The sequence below is a fragment of the Acyrthosiphon pisum genome, chromosome A3, assembly GCF_005508785.2.
Source record: "Acyrthosiphon pisum isolate AL4f chromosome A3, pea_aphid_22Mar2018_4r6ur, whole genome shotgun sequence".
Taxonomy (NCBI): Eukaryota; Metazoa; Arthropoda; class Insecta; order Hemiptera; family Aphididae; genus Acyrthosiphon; species Acyrthosiphon pisum.
Genome location: NC_042496.1, coordinates 9,552,107 through 9,573,288, shown reverse-complemented (window position 1 = coordinate 9,573,288; position 21,182 = coordinate 9,552,107). Strand labels below are relative to the sequence as shown.

The 21,182-nt window shown below is 28.1% G+C and overlaps 2 protein-coding genes across 2 annotated transcripts in view; both read left to right on the top strand.

The window, feature by feature from the left end:
• The first annotated feature begins 8,592 nt into the window (after positions 1-8,592).
• On the top strand, positions 8,593-14,596 carry LOC100160797 (lysosomal alpha-glucosidase). The gene is made up of 19 exons (XM_001952596.5): positions 8,593-8,924; positions 9,190-9,761; positions 9,885-10,045; positions 10,136-10,310; positions 10,363-10,453; positions 10,906-11,074; positions 11,131-11,197; positions 11,308-11,409; positions 11,474-11,611; positions 11,669-11,788; positions 11,859-12,070; positions 12,156-12,289; positions 12,730-12,881; positions 12,951-13,099; positions 13,177-13,261; positions 13,326-13,507; positions 13,674-13,762; positions 13,828-14,030; positions 14,201-14,596. Exons 2-19 carry the CDS (start codon positions 9,228-9,230, stop codon positions 14,261-14,263), a joined length of 2,826 nt encoding a protein of 941 aa, XP_001952631.1. The 5' UTR covers positions 8,593-8,924; positions 9,190-9,227; the 3' UTR covers positions 14,264-14,596.
• Positions 14,597-14,653: 57 nt separating this feature from the next.
• The window catches only part of LOC100158725 (lysosomal alpha-glucosidase), a 13,016-nt gene continuing 6,487 nt past the window's right edge, over positions 14,654-21,182 (top strand). The window contains exons 1-6 of the mRNA XM_029491420.1: positions 14,654-15,101; positions 17,000-17,169; positions 17,327-17,501; positions 20,296-20,386; positions 20,555-20,723; positions 20,796-20,862. Coding sequence (XP_029347280.1) covers positions 14,730-15,101; positions 17,000-17,169; positions 17,327-17,501; positions 20,296-20,386; positions 20,555-20,723; positions 20,796-20,862 — 1,044 coding nt within the window. The 5' untranslated portion in view covers positions 14,654-14,729. The remainder of the gene's footprint in view (positions 15,102-16,999; positions 17,170-17,326; positions 17,502-20,295; positions 20,387-20,554; positions 20,724-20,795; positions 20,863-21,182) is intronic.

Here is a 21,182-nt window from a genome sequence, read left to right as displayed (position 1 = left end):
TTAGGTACTTATAACGCGTATACATCACAACAAACCGTGATACTATCATAGATATATAATAGTATACTTAAGAAGTTTTAAGTATACCACGAAATATATTATACAATCACAACAAAATAACTAAAATAGTTATTTCAGGTTTTTAATATGTAATTTCGTCCAAATTTGAACTTAAAATGACTATAAAAATAAACTGTGTAAATGTATTTTTTAGATTTTTTGGTAACAGAATTAATTACTTACGTGGAATCTTGTTCTAAATTTTCAATTCATAGATACAAAAGTTGAACATTTTATAAATTTTTAACTACAAAATAATTATTCAAATTAAAAGTTGATAAATGTTGTTGAAATTTGAACTTCAAATACTTATTAAAAAAATTGTGCATATGTATTTTTAATATTTTTCAACTGCTATGGTAACAATATATCAGGAGCCTTGTATTAAATTTTTACACTTTTTGGCTCAACAGATAAAACTTAATTGATATTTATAGAAAAAAAAACTAAAAAAATTGAAAACTGACCATGTCTGTACACAGCTCAAAAAGAGTCAAATTATTTTCAAAATGTTATCGTATATAGAAAATGCTAATATAAACATTCAGTGAAATTTTCAAATATCTACAGTCATTCGTTTTTAATTACAATAAAATAAGAAAATCGTCAAATGAGAAATTGAGCGAATATCAAATGTTGTAAAAATATGAAATCCAAACGCTCATAAAAATTAAATTTGAGTTTCTTGTAGACATTTTTTTTTTGATAAAGGTAGGTTATCCTATAAAAAAATCTTGTATTACATTTTAAAATACCAAAGATTGTATTAAGATATACCAAGATTGTCGTTTTTACCTAATTCTACCTACTTGGATTAATATAATTAATTAATACAAAATCCTAACCTAACCTAACCGTACTAAAGTCGATGAATAAAAAAAAAACCAAATGTAACCCTTTTTAAATTAGAGTGTCTTCTTCCCAGAGATCTAATCTACACACAAACATTCATATATATATATATCTATATTGACAAAAAATAATAATACAAATCAACAAAAATGCCCGATCAACCAATAGAAACCAATATATAATACACTATTATTTTTTTTTTCTGGACAACCTATATGACTTAGGAGTATGAAAAATAGATAGTAGCTAGTATCTTTGATAAACTCAATTATAGTTAAAATACAATAGCATACGCATAGCCAAAGCACAACTATAAGGACAACGTTTTGCTACAGTAATCTAAATAAAAATGTATGCAAGAACTGTAATAATAAACTGTAAACAATTTTACCAGGTTTGAATCAATTTAAAACTAAAAAAAAATGGACTAATCACCAGTTGTGCAAATTTTCTTCGTGCATAATCCATAAACATAGCCTAAGGCGTTTCGCAGTCCCGGCGAATTACGAACGCGGTTCGAACGTCAGCTTCGGGCGTCGTAGCGGGCGATCTTACCGCGTCGGACAGCGGACGACCGGCTCCGCCGACCTCGAACGTCGATTACGCGTGATTTTGCGAAAAAAATCGAACTTTCCGACGCATGTGTTTAAGCCTGTACCTATGCCTGTATGACTCGTCCCGGAAGAAGTGCGGCCCCGCGTGGCCTATACATTTAGCGGGGAACGCGAATACGTCTTCGACGGGGAGGTCCGACGTCTCGGAGAGGGGTCGGGGCCGACCGTAGTCAAAAGAGTTAGAAAAATCGTTAAAATCGTGACGACGCCGCGCTCTCTGCGATCGACTCGTCAGCCACGGGACTCGTCCGGGAGGAAGTGCGGCCGCGTGTGGCCTCTAAATATAGCGGGAAAGGCGAATAAGGCGCGACCGGTGCCCTCCGAGGCCACCCGGGGGGGGGTTAAACTCGAATTCTGAAGAAATCTTGAAAATTTTGAAAAAAATCACCGAGAGTGATAAGAGATTAGTGATTACGCAGCGACGGCTCCGACGGGAGACCGCCCACCGAATTTTCTCATTGGAGGGTTCCCTATAAAGTACAAGGCTTCGAAAGTTCAAAATTTGTATTTTCGGGGTTTTTGGCACGGACACTTAGATTTTGGTTGCGGCGAGCTGTTTTTGTAGTCGGATGTTATAGAGGACTTTGCGCCGTATCGATGGGTACCGAGATAGAGATTATCCGACTTTTGGTTCGGAAGTTATGATTTTTCGTGTGTTTTTTGTACTTCAAAAATTACGTAGTTACGTGTATTTTGGATTTTGGGTTTTCGTTTGATCATTACAAAACTCAAGATTCTGGTTTTTTGGTGTACGAAGATTCAAAAAGGCTTAATGGTCGAAGTACGTACGACTATTATTTCACCCGTAATCGAAATAGCAAAAAGTTGAAAAACGCAATACCTGTGTGATTATTCGTATAAACAGACGTTTCTGTATAAAGTTTTAAATGATAATTATTTTGAACTTTTTTTCACATTTATTTTAGTAGGCGTGTAGCTCATTATTTATTAAATGTAAATCGTTAGGTATATAAGAATAAAATATTGAAACCTATAATATAATAGGTCAATTCACTCTAATATATATATTTGAGTTAACAACACAAAATTGGATGTACATTTTTAAGTACTAGCTCCTTCAATATAGGTTGTATCGTCTTAAAATTTTCGAGGTTCAATGCAGTGACACCTATCCAGATAAAATTTCTGTTCTCAAAAGAGCCGCGTTTCGTATTTAAGTTTGAGAAATTGGCAAAACAAAACTTCAGATTTTGATCACAACATTTACCCCCTTTATAATTGAGTTAAAAAACTGTTAAAAACTGGTATCTTGTCTAGGGACATTTCTGCTTCGATTCTCGAAAATTTTATAAATATAGGACTTTTATTGAAGGATTTATATAGGTTTTTTTGATATGTTTTTATATTATATAAGTCCTATCTTAAATTATCTACGTTTTACAATAAAAGTTAAATCGATTTTAATAATTGTATCAATATAATAAATTAAAATATAGGATTATTGAATTTTAATAAAGTACCTAATTTAAAATGTAGCACGGGCCAGTTAAAAATAGTACGCGGACCGCCGCAGTGGCCATCCCTGATCATATAAAGTGATCGAAATCATTTCAACAAGTATATTTTTCTATCTTTTAACGATGCTATATAATATATTACCTACCTGTTATAGTAACATAAATCGTTTCCTTAAAAAGTTAAAAACAAATACAAGCATGCAACTAATGATTTAAAAATATTATATTATTTTATCATAGGCACTATAAAATTATTATAAACTTATATAAAATTTAAAAAAATAAGAATTATAGGTGAATTTTAAAACGTTTATTAGTATTTTAGAAAAAAATTGAATAATTTATTTTGGGAGACTATTACTAGTTTTGGACCCCCCAAGTTGCGCTTATGTGTAAATTTAATATTTAGCCTTACACAGAGGCGGACTGGCTAGGGTTAACCCCCCCCCCTTCGGTTTATAATTTTCTTCGTGAACCGTCAAAACACGGTTCAGTCTATTGCACGGACCTAACACCAAGATATTATATAACTCAGTTAATAATTTTTTTGTGAACCGTCCTAACACGGTTCAGTCTATTGTACGGACCTAACACCAAGATATTATATAACTCGGTTTATAATGTTCTTCGTGAACCGTCCGGCGTCCAGACACGGTACAGTCAATCGAACGAACTAGGCACCAAACATAGTTTAAAACCAGTTCAAAATAAAATTAGCACTCTCCATGCACCTATCGGTCTGTTTAACCGACCTCACACCATGAAATTGTTACTAACTATATGTTATTGGAGAGTGCGGTATTTTCCAGTGAATTTGTAATTTTTTACACTATAAATGAGTATAAGACACAAATTAGTTAAAAACAAAGAGGAGTAGCATTGATAATATTATAAAAATCCAGTGTTTTTTGTGTAACAACAGACACCACTGTTTTAGTATACAATAATAAATACAATTTTTATTTAGTTCTTTTGTTACCTATATAATATTAATATATGAAACCATTAAATGAAAGATTATCACCACTTGACGTAGGCACATTTTATTTTGTTTTTGATAATATGTGATGAACTATATAATATTATGTTTTTTTTAATAAAACCATGGAATTTAAATATGATTTTGTAGATATTATATTGCATTTAATTGTTGTATATTGGATATCGTTGTATCAGTATGCGCGGCGACATTGTGATATTATATTTCATGTATCTACTGTAAATATATAATAATTAAAATATGTTTAAGAATTCAGGTATTAAATAAAATATATATCGAAAATATTTTATGTAAATTATTATTTGAAATAATCGATTGAGTCTATAAGTATGCATGAATTCTGCTTAAGTAAATATGTATGCAAATGTATGTAAATGTAAATGTAAACTATTATAATATTATAGTGCAACGATATGTTTCGGTTGTTGAGACTTGTAATAATAACTCGTTATAGTGGTGGTCATGCATTTAGATATATATTTTAATAACTAAACTGTTTATAATATGCCTTTGATGGTAATAATTACCCATGTCTAATTAGTAATTATTACTAATTAGACATGGGTATGATATTTTTTATAATATTACATGATTTTAATGAAATTATATGATATATTCCCCATTTTTTACTAAAATATTGTAATTTGTGATGTTTGCATAATACGGTTTATTGAAGTTATGAAACATTGTCAGTTTTCATTTTTTTTTAGTTTTTTTTCTAAAAATATCAATAAAATTTTATTTGTTTATCAAAAAAGCTTGAAAATTTAATAGAAGGCTCCAAGTATATTGTTTCAAAGGCAGATGAAAAATACTAAAAATCCTTAGTCACAGTTTTTTTTTATAAGCATTTAAAGTTCAAAAATTGAATAAATATGGAAAAATCACGAAAATTTGCAAATTATTTCTAGTTAGAAATTCATAAAAATTTTTCTTTTTAAATCTAAGATTTTAAAATGTAATACAAGATTCCTTATAAGATTATCTACCTTTATCAAACAAAAAATATCTATAAGAAAGTCAAATTAAATTTTTATGATCGTTTGAAATTCAAATTTTTACAACATTGGATATTCACTCGATTTCTCATGTAGCGATTTCCTTATTTTGTTGTAATTCAAAAACGAATAACTGCAGATACATGAAAATTTTACTGAATGTTTATATTAGCATTTCCTATACACCATACAATTTTGAAAATATTTTGACTCTTTTTGAGCTGTTTACGGACATTTTCAGTTTTAAATGTTTTTAGTTTTTTTTTCTATAAATATCAATAAAGTTTTATCTGTTGGGCCAAAAAGTGTATAAATTTAATACAAAGCTCCTGATATATTGTAACAATATCAGTTGAAAAATATTAAAAATACATAGGCACAATTTTTTTTTATAAGCATTTAAAGATCAAATTTTAATTTGAAAAATTATTTTGTAGTTAAAAATTTATAAAATGTTCAATTTTTGTATCTAAGAATTGAAAATTTAAAACAAGATTCCACGTAAGTAATTAATTCTGTTACCAAAAAATCTAAAAAATACATTTACACAGTTTATTTTTATAGTCATTTTAAGTACAAATTTGGAGTAAATTACTTATTAAGTAACCAAGAATACGATTTTAGTTATTTTGTTGTAATCTTACAATATTAATTTAACTTACCGACTCCCGTATTAATAATAAGTAATAACAATATAAATATAATATAAAATATCCACACTGACAAACCGTCACCGTCACGACATCCACGATGCACTTACCCACTTTTTTTAGTTTTGAACACCAATACACAGAATATTAAATAAAGAATTGAACAAAGTTTGAATCAAATAAGAGTTGGTATTTTTAACAAGCAATGAAGTGCACAGCTGGGTCAGTTAGTTTTCTATAAATATTAAAATATATATATTATTTATTCATACTTAATTATCCATTTCTCCGATATTCTTGCTGCTATGACGATGGACCAATATTTACAAATATTAAAGTAAAATAGCATGTAATGACTTCCCATATTGAATATTACATGATAAGTACAAAATAAGTAAACAAACATTCGTAACAGTTCTAGAAATAAATAATACGTTAAATTCATGTTCCGGTACAATAATCCAGTTTCCATGTTACAACAAAAATTAATTAATCCAACTATTTTAGAAGCGGTTATGAAAGTATTTAGCGTGTCTTTAAATACACTAGTCATTTTGTAATTGTACCGAAAAATAAGCACCTGCAAGAGACTTCTCGTTTTATTAAAAACATGAATGGCTATTATTAATATTATTATTAATGTATTGCAATTTATTATATCAGGTTTAATGGTCACGTTTATCGACCATTAATTCGATAACAATTAGAGCATAACATAATTATTAATTTGTGTTAATGACAGTAGCATTTAATATTCATATATTTATTGTTTTAAATATTGAATACTTATTACTTATAGTCCAATTTTGTTAATATTGATGTAATAAAACAATATAACCTCATTAGTTGTATTAATATTGACATAATTTGTTCAGCTTTATAATAAATGTAATAGTAATAATATTTTATATTACAATTAATAGTAATAATTTGTACCTACCTAAACTAGGGCACTATTGATACAGGTATGCTACGCCGCCATTTTGCGACTAATAATGTTATGTGAATTTGAATTTCTCCCCCTTTATTTTATCATATTATCATTGATAAATGAGTCGCAAAATGGTGGCATAGCATATACCCATTCTATATTTCTATGTATAGCCTTACCTAAACAGGTACCTAATAAAATAAAATAAAAAACATACTTGGGTACTAAAAACATAAAATATGACAATGGAATAACTAATTAATATAATTTAATAATTAGGTAGGTACTAATTTACAAATGTATTATTACCATAGGTATATTTGCATATAATTGCTCGTCACATGGAGAGGACTTCCGATTTTTACACGATTCGAGGATTTGGAATGAAGCCATACAAGCAAAAACTTGAAAATGAATCGTTTCAGTGACGTACGCAAAGGAGGCTAACTGACTTTAGCCCCCTCCCACTCCGGCCACTATTAACCGTATAGTTATTACTTAAAAAAAAAATATTTATCAAGATTCAACTGTTAACTAGTAGGCAAGACTTAAATTCATATACGTCTTACCAAATGAATTAACTTTTGCAAAAACATTGCATTTGCATAATTGTATACCAATTTTCCTAAAATTATCAGTAGTTTTTTGGTAAAAGTATGAACTACCTACCTACTTTTATCATTGTTTGAAAGACCTTGCATTAAATTTTTAAGCCTTAGCTATATACATTTAATATTTTATAAGTTTTGAACTACAAATTAACTGTGGCATACATTTTATGTACCTATTAAATTTCACTTGGATATTTTCTAAGTCCAAATTATTACTGTTCTAAAATATTCAAAGTCCAAAATATAATTTTATTAAACTAACTGGGGTAAAGGTGCTTGTACTTGCTTGGTCAGATCATGTCTGAATACGGGTCGTTTCGGGATTTACTATATTATAGTTCTGACTTCTACTCTCCCGCAGCCTTCGATAAGCGTATCAAATGTTCCCACGAATGCGATATTCACACGCTATCTTTTCGGATTTCGACTATCTATTCCGTAGTATTTTTTATTGTGTGATTTATAACATATAAAATATATAATATCCCAGAATATAATATTATAATATTATTATATTGTTCTAACATTACAATAATCTTGCTTATACACACAATTGAACTCTACGCGTATGGTCACCCTTGTTTATTATTTATTATACATTTATACCCCTTTCTTCAAATTGCGTCTTTCCGATCATTAATTATTCATGAAATGTTTATTACCACATCTGTCCGAGCCTATTGGTATTTTACTGTGGACGACGCTTGTTTGACCTGTTTATCCGGTATTTCATAACATATTATGTGTATAATTTCTCTCTGGTGTTTCCGAGAACTTATATTAACAAAATTTTCCTACGCCTATCTGAAATGGTTATCTGGTGATTTGTTAGGTGTTACTATTTATTATTATTATAAGCTATCACGTTGGACACCGGACTGGTTTTTGTATAATATTGTGATTATTATTTATTATTTACCTATAACATAGAACAATAACACTTGTTTTAAACATAATACTTATAAGATATTTTTTTATTATTTTTGAAGTAAGTACTTTTTATTGTTTTAAACAGAAAATGATCAAAAATATACATCTTTAATTTATTATATTCATGGAAATATTTTGAAATTTTTAATTATTATTATTTTTAACTATTCTGTTCTAGACAAATTAAGACATTTGGCAGAAAAAATTAACTTCCCATTTAAATACATTTTTTTTTTAAATACGCGGGGAAATATATTGTATAAATAATATTAATTGCATATTATGAAATACCAATTACCATAGACATATTATTAACTAGTTATTATAGTCTATGTGAAATACGCATAAATGTTTTCAAAGTGGGGAGTCGTATCACTCTATTTTATCTGTTATAATAGATAACAATGTCACAATGATAACGGCATAACGACGTCATAGCTATGATCCATTCGTTATTCGTAGTTTTTTTGAATTTTAAAAACTTAAAATAATAATTTATACATATCCCTACCTATTTAATATTTTCTTTTTTTATTTTTGTCATTCATCCAAATCGTTGAACCTAGAAGTTAGAATTATCGTCTATCATAGATTTGGAGACAGTTGGAAAGAATGTTATATTTTGTTTGACAGACTTGTGATTGAACAATGGAGATATAGAGATCATAATTTGTTTTTAATATAAATCAATGTTTTGATAAAAGTTTTGAACTTTGAATAGGTGTCAAAAGCAATTAGATTTGAGTTACAAACACATGCACTGATTATATGTAGACATTATAAATAAAATAACAAGTAAGGTCAGTACATCATATTTTAATCTATTACATGGTTACATTAACAGTGAAAAATAATAGTTTCATTATTATTATCTACTTAAACAGCAAATAAACACAAATGTTTAACAAAACAGTAAACATGTTACAATCAAAGTATCAACTCTCTATCAGATGTTACTTTAATGTTACTTTACTTTACTAATATTACTTTCATGAACTGTTAATAACCAATTAAATGCGTTTCTACCGAGTGCAGGTACATATTACTTATATTTTTTCTGTTTAGTGTAATTTAATTAAACATCAAAAGTTGTCTTATTTACAATGAAACGGAAAACTAAATCCGGAAATGCATATACACCAATCATGCTTAAAAATTCAATTGATGAAGTTCCAAAATATAGTAAAAACACAATTTTTTCACTACTTACCATTCTGTTGTTGATGTCTGTTTTAATATATCTACATATGAGTGACAGTGAAAACATATTAGAAAATAGTAAAATTTTAAGCAGATATCTTAAACAAAAGATTAATATTGGTTCTAATCATGGAGTTAATAATTACTGTACTGTAACTTCGGATGAATATAAATTTGATTGTTTTCCGAGAGGGAAAGCTGATAAGGAAAGCTGTGAAAAAAGAAATTGCTGTTGGTCACCTAGTACTCCAAATTCTCAAATACCATGGTGTTATTATTCTTCAAATTATAGTAATTACAAAGTAATTAATGTGACTGAATCCAGAAATGAAATAACAGCATTTTTTAACATAACGACAAACACCATTTATAAAAATGACATCAAAGTATTGTGCATGGATATTTCATTTCAAACGGCACAAAGATTACGTGTTAAGGTAACAAACAATTTTCACTTTGCAGATTAGCATTTTAATATAAAATAAAATGTATTATTATTATTATTATAAATTTTTGTAAATTTAATACCAATTATATTATTTACTTTTTGAATTATCTAGATTTACGATCCAGAGAATAAACGTTATGAGCCACCATACCCTGAAATACCAATACTTAAATTAAATAATAAAAATGAACCATTAGTTTCAGACTATATTGTAAAGTTATCTGATGATAAAGTTGGATTTGCAATTCTAAGGAAAATTGATAATTTAACCATGTATGTATTTTACAATTTGTGGTTTATAGGTTGTCTTATTAATAATGAATTAAATTAATTGAATATATATTTTTTTTTTTTTGTATCTAGATTTGACAGTCGAAATATTGGAGGTTTCATTTATTCTGATCAATTTATTCAACTGTCAGCATTATTACCAACCAAATATATATATGGGTTAGGTGAACATAGATCTAGTCTCATGCTTGACATGAATTGGAAAACCTATACTTTTTTCAACCATGATAGTCCTCCAACAAATGATGTAAGTTATTACCTTAATACATTACAATATAGTAATTTTATGTTTTTTTCAGATGAATGGATATGGTTCACATCCATTTTACTTAATGATTGAAAAATCAGGAAAAAGTCATGGAGTTTTTTTATTCAACAGCAATGCTATGGGTATGAAATAATTCTAACATTTTTGTTTCTTTTATTTATTTTTACCTATATGTTTGTTGTACCATTATTAATTTCATAATCTGGAGCTGAAATTTTTTCTGAAAATTATAATGTATGAATATTGAACTAATAGCTTATATTTATGAGAATTTGAAATTTAGGGCAATTTAATTCAAAATATAGGTATTACATTTATCATACAATATTATGTATACTGAAAATGGCCACTACATTCTTATTGTAGTAGAAATTTAATTTATCTATTCTTACTAAACTTACAATAAACCTTAGTAACCTAACATTTTAGGTACTACTAAATGATCTGTTTCTAGCTTAAAAATGTGGGACCCTTACTTATTTAGTACATAAACACTATTTTAGTTATATATCTTAAAGTGAATTTATTAGGAGTTTGTTGCTTATTACTAAATAGATTAATATTTTTGTTTTAGATATTGTGTTGCAACCGACACCAGCAATTACTTACCGAACAATTGGTGGTATATTAGATTTTTATTATTTCATGGGACCAACACCTTCTGATGTTATATCTCAATATACAGATACAATTGGTAGATCATTTTTACCATCTTACTGGACATTAGGATTTCATTTATGTCGGCAAGTGTTATTAATAACATTTAAAATTTTTAATTAATTAATAAAACTATTTTTAGATTTGGTCAAACGTTAAAAGAACTTATTAACGTTCATAATAGAACTGTTAGTGCAGGAATTCCTTGGGTAAATTAATACTTTACATATTGTAAAATACTTTTAAATTACTAATAGACATTAGTTAATATTTTTCTTATTCTTATTATTATTCTTACATAAAGTATTTTTATTTTTAGGATACACATTGGAATGACATTGATTATATGAAAAATAGAAATGATTTTACTTTAAGTGATAATTTTACTGATCTTCCTAAATATGTGAATTATTTGCATGAGGTATTAAAGAATTTCTTATATTTGTTAAATGTAGGAATTGTATATATTCACTTTATCTTTAAAGGTTGGAATGCACCATGTAATTATATTGGATCCTGGAGTATCTTCTCGTGAACCAAAAGGATCATATCCACCTTATGATGATGGTTTAAAAAATGGGCTTTTCATTAAAAATTCTTCTGGTCTCCCTCTTGAAGGCCAAGTATGTTTTTCCTATTTAAATATTCTTTATGTTTATAATTTGCATAAATAATTTTAGGTGTGGAACCTTGATGGAGGTACTGTATTCCCAGATTTCACCAATCCAAAGTCAATCGATTATTGGATAAATCAAATATCAAACTATCATAATATTCTTCCATTTGATGGTTTATGGATTGTTAGTATTATATTGTGTATTTTATACAAATATTACAGTTCTGTCTTTAATTCTTAATATCTAATTATAGGACATGAATGAACCATCAAATTTTGTCAATGGTGATTGGGAAGGTTGCATATTTACCAATTCTAGTAGTTGGGAAAATCCACAGTATACACCTAGTATTGCTGGAGGAAAATTAAATTATAAAACTATTTGCATGTCAGCAAATCAGTATGCTGGACTTCATTATGATTTACATAATCTTTATGGATTTTCAGAAGCAATAACAACTCAATTGTAAGATTCACAATCAGTCACATTATAAAGTAGAAACTTTTTATTTCATATTAAACTGTAAAAAAAAATATACTTTATACTTTAGTGCATTATCATTTATTAAAAGTTCAAGACCATTAGTTATTTCAAGATCAAGTTTTGCTGGCTTAGGTCACTTTGCCGGTCATTGGACTGGAGATGTATTTTCTACTTGGGATGATATGAAACAATCTATTACTGGTAATTTATTTAAGACTTAAAATTTTTGTTATTATGCAGTATGTGTTCTACCAGGAGTAGGTATACCAAGACTGAGGTCTATCATATCGACAATATTTATGAATCTATATTGTGTGTCTGTTATTAGTTACTGAATTGTGTTCTGGTTGGCTCACTAACGTTTAACCGTCCCTCCGAGTTGGTAATTGTGATGATTGACCGGTTACAATGAATGCTTGTTATAATGTATATGACAAGCTACCGGTTACAACGAGAAAAACTAGCCGACCCTTGAAACTCATTATAACTAATTTCTACTGTAATTGTAATATTATTGGTAGAGTTAGAGTGCATACTGCATTCATAATAGCATAGGCTGAGTGCATACTGCATTCATGATTTAATTGGGATACTTATGATTTTTTATTAATTATTGCACTATACAATATATTTTATTTTAGATATTGTGCTTTTCAACATGTTTGGTGTTCCACTAGTTGGAGCTGATATATGTGGTTTTAATGATAATACTACAGTCGAACTTTGTTCACGTTGGAGTCAATTAGGTGCATTTTATCCATTCTCAAGAAATCATAATTCTGATGAAAATATTGTATGTATTAATTTTAATAGTTGTACGTTTATTTGATAAAATAATTTTATTACATTTTTCATACTAAAGGATCAAGATCCTGTGGCTTTAGGACCATTGGTTATAGAATCAGCTAAAAAAGCACTGTTCATTCGATATTCATTACTTCCATATTTGTATTCTCTATTTTGGAGAGCACATATTTATGGCGAAACAGTTGCACGACCACTCTTTTTTGAGTAAGTTTATTTAGTTTTATGTATTACTTAATTTAATGATCTTGAAGATAAATAGTACAAACAATGAAATTATTTAGATATCCACATGATAACTGTACTTACAACATTGATACTCAATTCCTATGGGGTTCTGCTCTACTAATTTCGCCAGTTTTAAAAGAGGTTTGGTTTTATAATTTTGTTTACAATCAATTATTTAACAATTAAATTATCTACATGTTTTTAGAACCAAGTGGATGTAGACATATATTTACCAAATGATATATGGTGTGATTATTATTCTAAAAAATGCACTCAAAGTAATGGATCCATTTTCACTGTTGAAGCCCCTAATGATACTATTCCTCTTAAGATACGTGGTGGCTATATTTTACCAACTCAAGAACCAGCTACTACCACTACATCTAGGTATATTTTCCTTGTACATTTTATTCCTATGTACTTGACATGTAAGGTTAGATTGGAAGTAGAAATTATGATATGTTACTAAACATATATTTGCCTTAATTTGTTTATTAATTTAATTTTAAACATGTATCAATATTTCATAAATATTATTTATTTTAAATTATAGTCGTAAAAATTCATTTGGACTATTAATTACGCCAAACAAATTTAAAGAAGCATTTGGCTACTTGTTTTGGGACGACGGTGACTCTTTAAGTAAATAATAATAATAATAATAATTATTTTTTCCTGCTGTATTTTATATTAAACTTTTTTTTAAGATGTATGGGAAGATGGGTTGTATAATGAAATCCATTTCAAACTTAACAACACAATATTGTTAAATGAGGTTATCACAAATAATTATTCAGATGAAAAGACTATTTTACAAAATATTACTATTTTCGGTATTCAAAATGAACCAAAAAATATTCAAGTTAATGGAGCCACATATAGTAATTTTTATTATAATATTACTGAAGAAGTGAGTACTGGCTATTACGTTTTGTACTAATAAATTAATTTCGATTTTTATAACTTAAATTATTATTATTTTTATCAGTTTTTATTAAAGCTTTTAGTTAAAATAATTTTGATAAATATTTTATGTAGTATGTAAGTACATAATATTATTTATATTTTATTTTTTAACAGGTCCTTTACTTCTCATCATTAAACTTGGACTTGAATATAGTTTTCAATATAACATGGACTTAATATTTATTCAAACATATTTCATGAAATTGTATTCTATTTTTTTTAGGTAAATGTATTTTATGTACTAAATTAAATAATTGTGAAAAAATATTATATTATAAATTTTTAAAATTATTCCTTTATTAATAAACTGATATCATTGATATCACTTTGGTATAATATGCTTGTTTGTGTTTTTAATTTTAATGAGATTATAATGATGCCCTTTGTACGTTGATTTTATCCAATTATGTACATACTTTGTTTTTCTATCAATTTATGCTAACTATTGTGCTTATTACTATATAAAATATAAATGAAAATAAAAAGTTAAAATGTTGATAAATAGTGTAACTGAGTTATAGTTTTTTGTGATTCATTAAACAACTTTCTTTCATAAATGTTTAAAACTTAAGTGTATTTATTTTATTTTGTTTTTATAAAATTTATAAATTTATTGTTAATTGGTGCAGTTTTTTTGTTTAATATGCACTTAAAATATAACAATATCAAGGTCTTCATAATACTGTTTCTACAATTGTTATTCTTATTACATATGTATTACAGTCACTCAATACCAAATGAACTAAAGTTTGATTGTATACCCAAAGGAAAGTCTGATGAGGTAACCTGCAAAAAAATGAACTGTTCCTGGACACCGGCAAACCAATCTTTTACTCGATGGCCGTGGTGTTATTATCCAGAATGTTACAATAATTATAATACAATTAATATATCAAAGACAAGTACTGGAGTAGTAGCGTTTTATAATTTATCAGTGGCTTCTAGTTACAAAAAAAATATACAAATCTTGCGTCTGGATGTTATTTTTGAAACACCACAAAGACTACGAATTACGGTACCTATACATTTTTATTATAATTATTGAAAACAAAAATTAAAATTAAACTGAAATGCTGTCTGTCACTCCTTTAAGAAAAATATATTAAAATCCCATGTGAGGTTACTTTGTTTTAAACATAAGTGTTTTTATAATTACCTACTAAATACTAATTATATAACTTTTCAATAATTTTTATATAATAATTTAATTTTTTATAGTTCATAGTGGCCAATAATTAGTCATAGAGCAAGGGGTATCGAGGGGTACTTTTGCTACCCCGAAAAAATACTATGTTAAAAAAAACGAACTAAATGAAAGATTTTTTGCTACACCAGAATTTTGACTATCTTGTAACTTCCATGCCATATGCTATTTAAAGAACAAGTATTTTTATGTTAATTAATATTGTTATGTTGATTTGTATTCTTGCCAAAAAAAAAACATTTTTGACGAATCCAGAGCTTAATTTTTTTTTTTTTTTTGAGGGTTGGCATGGAGGGGGCAAAAGTACAAAAAGTACATACATTTGCTACAAAATTGGCTAAACACACTGTAAAACAATGTGACACTACAGTGATTGGGGGGGGGGGGGGATTCCCCCTTTGCCCTACATTGACTAAAAAAATATAGAGTAGGTACTAGGTATGTATATTTTAATAAAGCATAGCTTCATTTTAAAATAACCTTGTTTTTGTTTTAGAATCTGAGCAGAACGATGAATGTATTAACTTTACAATGATGTGTATTTGTTTTACTATTTATGTCTGTGTAAAGCGTCAATGTAAAGTATACACGATGTTAACTAGTCGTAATAATGTTTCGAACATTTCTACTTCAGCGTAATTTCCGGTAGTACATTAAATCTAGTTCACTAGTTTGTAACTTAGGCACTACTTTGTGGAGTAAAAAGTTAAAATTCCATGTAGATTCCAATAGCGTCGGGAAAACCCAAAAAAAGTTTGTACTGCTGATATAATTTTAGCCTCCCCAGAAAAATGTCACCATGATTAACTAACTTAGTTAGTTAATCATGAATGTCACTATATAGTTGCGCCTATGGGCTATGGATAAATAAGCTAAATTAACATTGAGCGAAATTAGGAAATTAACCTATTTATTATAATCCATAAGCGAACATAATATAAAGAACATGCAAGCGAACAAGGGAGAAATTGAGTGTTGATATATCTTAAATAATATAGGATATTTTGATATAATAAAATTATGAAATGTTACTGATATATAAATTTTTAATTTTAGATTCTGAGCGGAGCAATGAATGTATTGATTTTATAATGAGGTGTTTTATTTTTGTGACAGTGTACACGATTTAGTAGTTGGAGTAATTCTTCGATGAGAAAGTTGTACGATGAGAAAGTGAATCTAGTTGGTGCATTGGGAAGGTTAAAATTTAAAATGCCCACTAGTTTTCAAAAGCGCCTAGAACAACACAAAATAGGTTTTTAATTTTGTTGTTGTAGGTGAATTTATTTTTACCTGTTAAATGGATTCAACTAGATTCACTTTCCTGACCAGATAACATACTGAAATTGAAAATCAAATCATTATTTCGACTACTTATTGAATACGCAGACACACAGAAACAACTATAAACACTTCCCCCCCCCCCCCCCACACACACACACACAATTCTCAAGGGTCCAGTAGGTTTTGATTCTATACGACTATACCTAACAGATAGACAAACAAACATCCACTTTGTTCTATAAATATAAACATTTAGCTAACCTGGTAACCTATCCATGCATGACTTGTAAATTTGTAATTTATAGATCATTATTCATTATAAGTATATAAGATAATTAATATATATTATGTATGTAAATTATTGTAATTATGTACCTATAGATTGTATATTTCTGTGAAACAACTAAAAAATTATATTTTTATAGATTGATGACGCTGTTCAAATACGTTACAAGCCACCCTTTCCAAAAATTAACGAATTTAAAGGAAACCCGATTCATGGAAATAATAGTTTGATAATATCCGATTTAGTTGTAAGACTGGCTAAGAACGGTGTTGGATTTGCTATTATTCGTAAAGTGGATGATACAATTTTGTTAGTATCTCCCATAGTGTATAACCTTACGTCCTTACCTACAATATAATATACATATAATTTTTACAGATTATGTTAAGATTATCAAATAAATTACAACTAATTAGTAGGTACTACTTAAGTACTACAGTAATATGTATATTTTTTAAAATTCCAGGTTTGATAGTCGAAATATTGGGGGTTTTATATTTTCTGATCAATTTATTCAATTGTCGGCTTTACTACCCTCAAAGTACATTTATGGATTGGGTGAACATAGAACTAATTTGGTCTTGGATTCAAATTGGAAAACATATACAATGTTTAATCACGACAATACTCCAAAACCTGATGTAAGCATATTTTTTCTTTTTTTCGGGACAACGAACTTTGCTGCGGGATCGCTGCTCTCTTGCAGCTGGTCGTCGTTGAAGCATTAAACGCTTGGTAGTTTGCTGTTTTTCAAGAGTTTTTTTCAATTACTTAAAAGTTTTAATTGGTTGAAGGGTGTGAGAGATTTGAGGACTATCTGTATATTTTGGATATATTGGATATATATTTTCTGTCGCGTTATTGTCACAGTGCCGGCGAGTGGCGTAATTGCGGGGGGCAATTGCCCCCCAGAAATGTTTGTGGTGGGGCAAAAGTATCATTTTGTCCCCCCCCCCACAAATAATCCACATTTAAAAAGTATTCTTAACAAGACTGTTAACATAATATTATAATATTAAAATATTTTTTTCCTCAAATAAAAGAAATACAAGACAGATTTAAAGAAAATGATCTTAATATACTACAAGCTATGAAGGATGTTATTATAGGTGAAAAACCTGAAAATAATTCAATAAAATTAGTATGTGAACATATAACTTAGATTTTAACGAAGTCACTATTGAGCTTGCTAAGTTTAATCGGATGTTCAAGACAAAGTATGATGAGTTTAACATAAATAATAAAATAGCATATTTGTTATTTGGTGATATACAAATAGGATTTACAAACTACACAAAAATTATAAAAATATTTTTGACCATACCAACAAATACTTCCTCATGTGAAAGAACTTTTTCCTGCTTAAAACGCTTAAAAAGTTACTTACGAATAAGCATGGGACAAGAGTGCTTAAGCGGATTAGCATTATTACAAATTCAAAGAGAAGTGCCAATTGATTTTGACTAAGTAATTGATGAATTTGTTTCGAATGGAGTAGGAGGTAACAGAAAACTCACATTAAAATAAAAAAAAATAAAACCTATTCTTTCTTTTATTTGTTAATGAAGTAATTAAATTATTTGTTGGTTATTTATTTATTATTTATTGTTCCGCAAACATATAATATGTGTAGGTATATTATATTAATTATACTAACCTACTTTTTAAGCTACTTATAGCACCTTTTATTAATGACCTCTCTAGGTACCTAATACTATTTAACCGGTTACCTACAATTTGTTTCTAAACCATAACATAAGCTTTAAGACTAAATCAATGTAGGGGTCAGGTGATTATGGTAAATAAATTACATTGCCCCCCCCCCCCTAGTTTTTTATCCAGTTACGCCACTGGTGCCAGCCTATATTAATTGTTTTATCTGTTTTTGAGCGCGAATGGATTAATTGGGTTTTTATTCTTCTTTGGTCGTCTTCAAACTGAAAAGGGCTGTTCTTTATGCGCTATACTATAAAATTTGTCCGAGGGCCGTATCTAGTATTCTAGTTACTGCACAAAACATACGGTATTAGACCTACATGCTACAACTAGACCTGCACATGCGCATAGCTTTGAATAATTGCTCTTGACAATTACATTATTTTCTTCTTACATAGTTACATCCAAATATATTATTATTGACTTGAAAAATAACTTGAAAATACTATTCATTATAAACTTCTTTAATCTTGTAAAGCCAATATTGACTTATGGAATACAATCCAGGGACTCAGGCTACTCAGCCAAACTCCCGAACATTAATTAAATTCAAAATTATTACCAAAGCGTCTAAAGCAACTTTTTATGTCTCAAATCACACTCTGCATAAAGATATTTCAATATAAACTGTACAAAATGTAGCTAATATTATATAGTACCTACTATTAGTACTACAAACGATTTCACTACAGTTTACAATCTCCATAGGCCATAGCCATCGCAATCCTCTAATCTCCAAAAGTCGAACTAACTACTCTTACCATGCCAGGTCAACCCGAAAGACGACCAAATCGAAAATTGTGCCTCGACTTCTAAATTTACTGAATAGATAGGTACTTATTATACATACACATGTCATACAATTCCATAAATGAATGAGTTATTCACGCAAGTCCAAATAATCACCTATTCAGCTTATAGCAGCTTACTATTTCAACGCATCACTTTCACTTATTGTAAAAATATGAACTTACAGATTGTGAAGTATATTGAAGTATATTAATGAACAGATAAAATAAATTTAAATATTTTTTACTTTTTTGATTATTTGATTTCTACTGTAATAGATATTCACGGTTAGCAATTTAGCATATAGACAATTAGTATAATTTATTTTGCGCTACCTACAAACTATTTGGTAACAACTAAAATATTGTACCTAAATGATAACTTTTATATTTATTTATTTATTATTACTGATTTTTTCGGGTTTAAATTTTAAACTCGCCAAGTAAAATCCTGCCCAAGTGTCTAAATACCAAATGTCAAAACAGTAGGTAAAAACTAATAAATACAAATTATCAATTTTTAATAAGAACATTTAAAAAAAATGTAGCTGTTACATTTAAATAATAATTTAAATACTTTTAGTACCTACTAGGTACCTACAGAAATACTGAACACCCTACATAAATATTCCGTAAAATATTATCGAATTAACAATGTAGGTATGTTGTTGCTCAAAAAAAGTCAGACTTAAGAAATATAGATAACGATAAAAATAGCAATCAATATAATACAATTTGTATTGAAATATGTTTTGTAATTATTTAAAATTATGCAATAAATAAATATTTTTCCATAAACGTTCAAACTTTTCGATAAAATGACGTAAAGAGTTTACGATTGAAAGATTCACCCTCCATTTTGTAGTTTTTAGGGCTAAAAAACAATTTTTGATAATTTGATGTTTTAAAGTAATATTAATGCTAATTTTAGATCAATGGCTATGGCTCACATCCGTTTTATTTATCAATGGAAAAATCCGGAAAGAGTCATGGAGTTTTTTTATTTAATAGCAATGCTATGGGTAAGTTGAAATGTTGTTTAACAACAAAAATATTAAATTTATTAATATTCATATTGTTAAATTATGCATTATGTAGGTATCATAAATTATTTCACAAAATACATTTCAATCAAACGTATTTATAATATTTTATATGTATATATTTAATACCTATATTACCTCCTGCAGATATTATACTGCAGCCTGCGCCTGCAATTACATATCGCGTAATTGGCGGAATTTTGGATTTTTATTTTTTTTCTGGACCAACACCGTCTGATGTTATTACTCAGTACACTGAAATTATTGGCAGACCATTTTTACCACCGTATTGGTCTTTAGGTTTCCATTTGAGCCGGTAAAGATATATAATATACTTTATGTCATATAGTAAAAATGTAAGTATTAATAAAATTATTTTTTTTTTTAGATATGGGCAGACTTTTGAAGATCTCATTCAAGTTTATAATAGGACCATAGAAGCTGGTATTCCTTGGGTATAATATAAAATCATTATTATAATAAGGCATACAATTTATTATATAGGAATTATATTGTCTGAGACAATTTAACTTCTATGGTGCTCTAGTATATAGTATCTTTTTTTATTTGAATGATTAAAAATATAAATATATACAATCTGTAATGAAATGTATACAATAGGTAATAAACAAGTATACAGGACTGGACAGGGCCGGATTGGTATGTATCGGCCCATCGAGATTTTCACTTCTATAAGCGGCCCATTTACATATTCAGTGGCCTAAAATTACATCTATAGTTAATACGAGCTTATAGGTGGCCAATTGTATTTTAA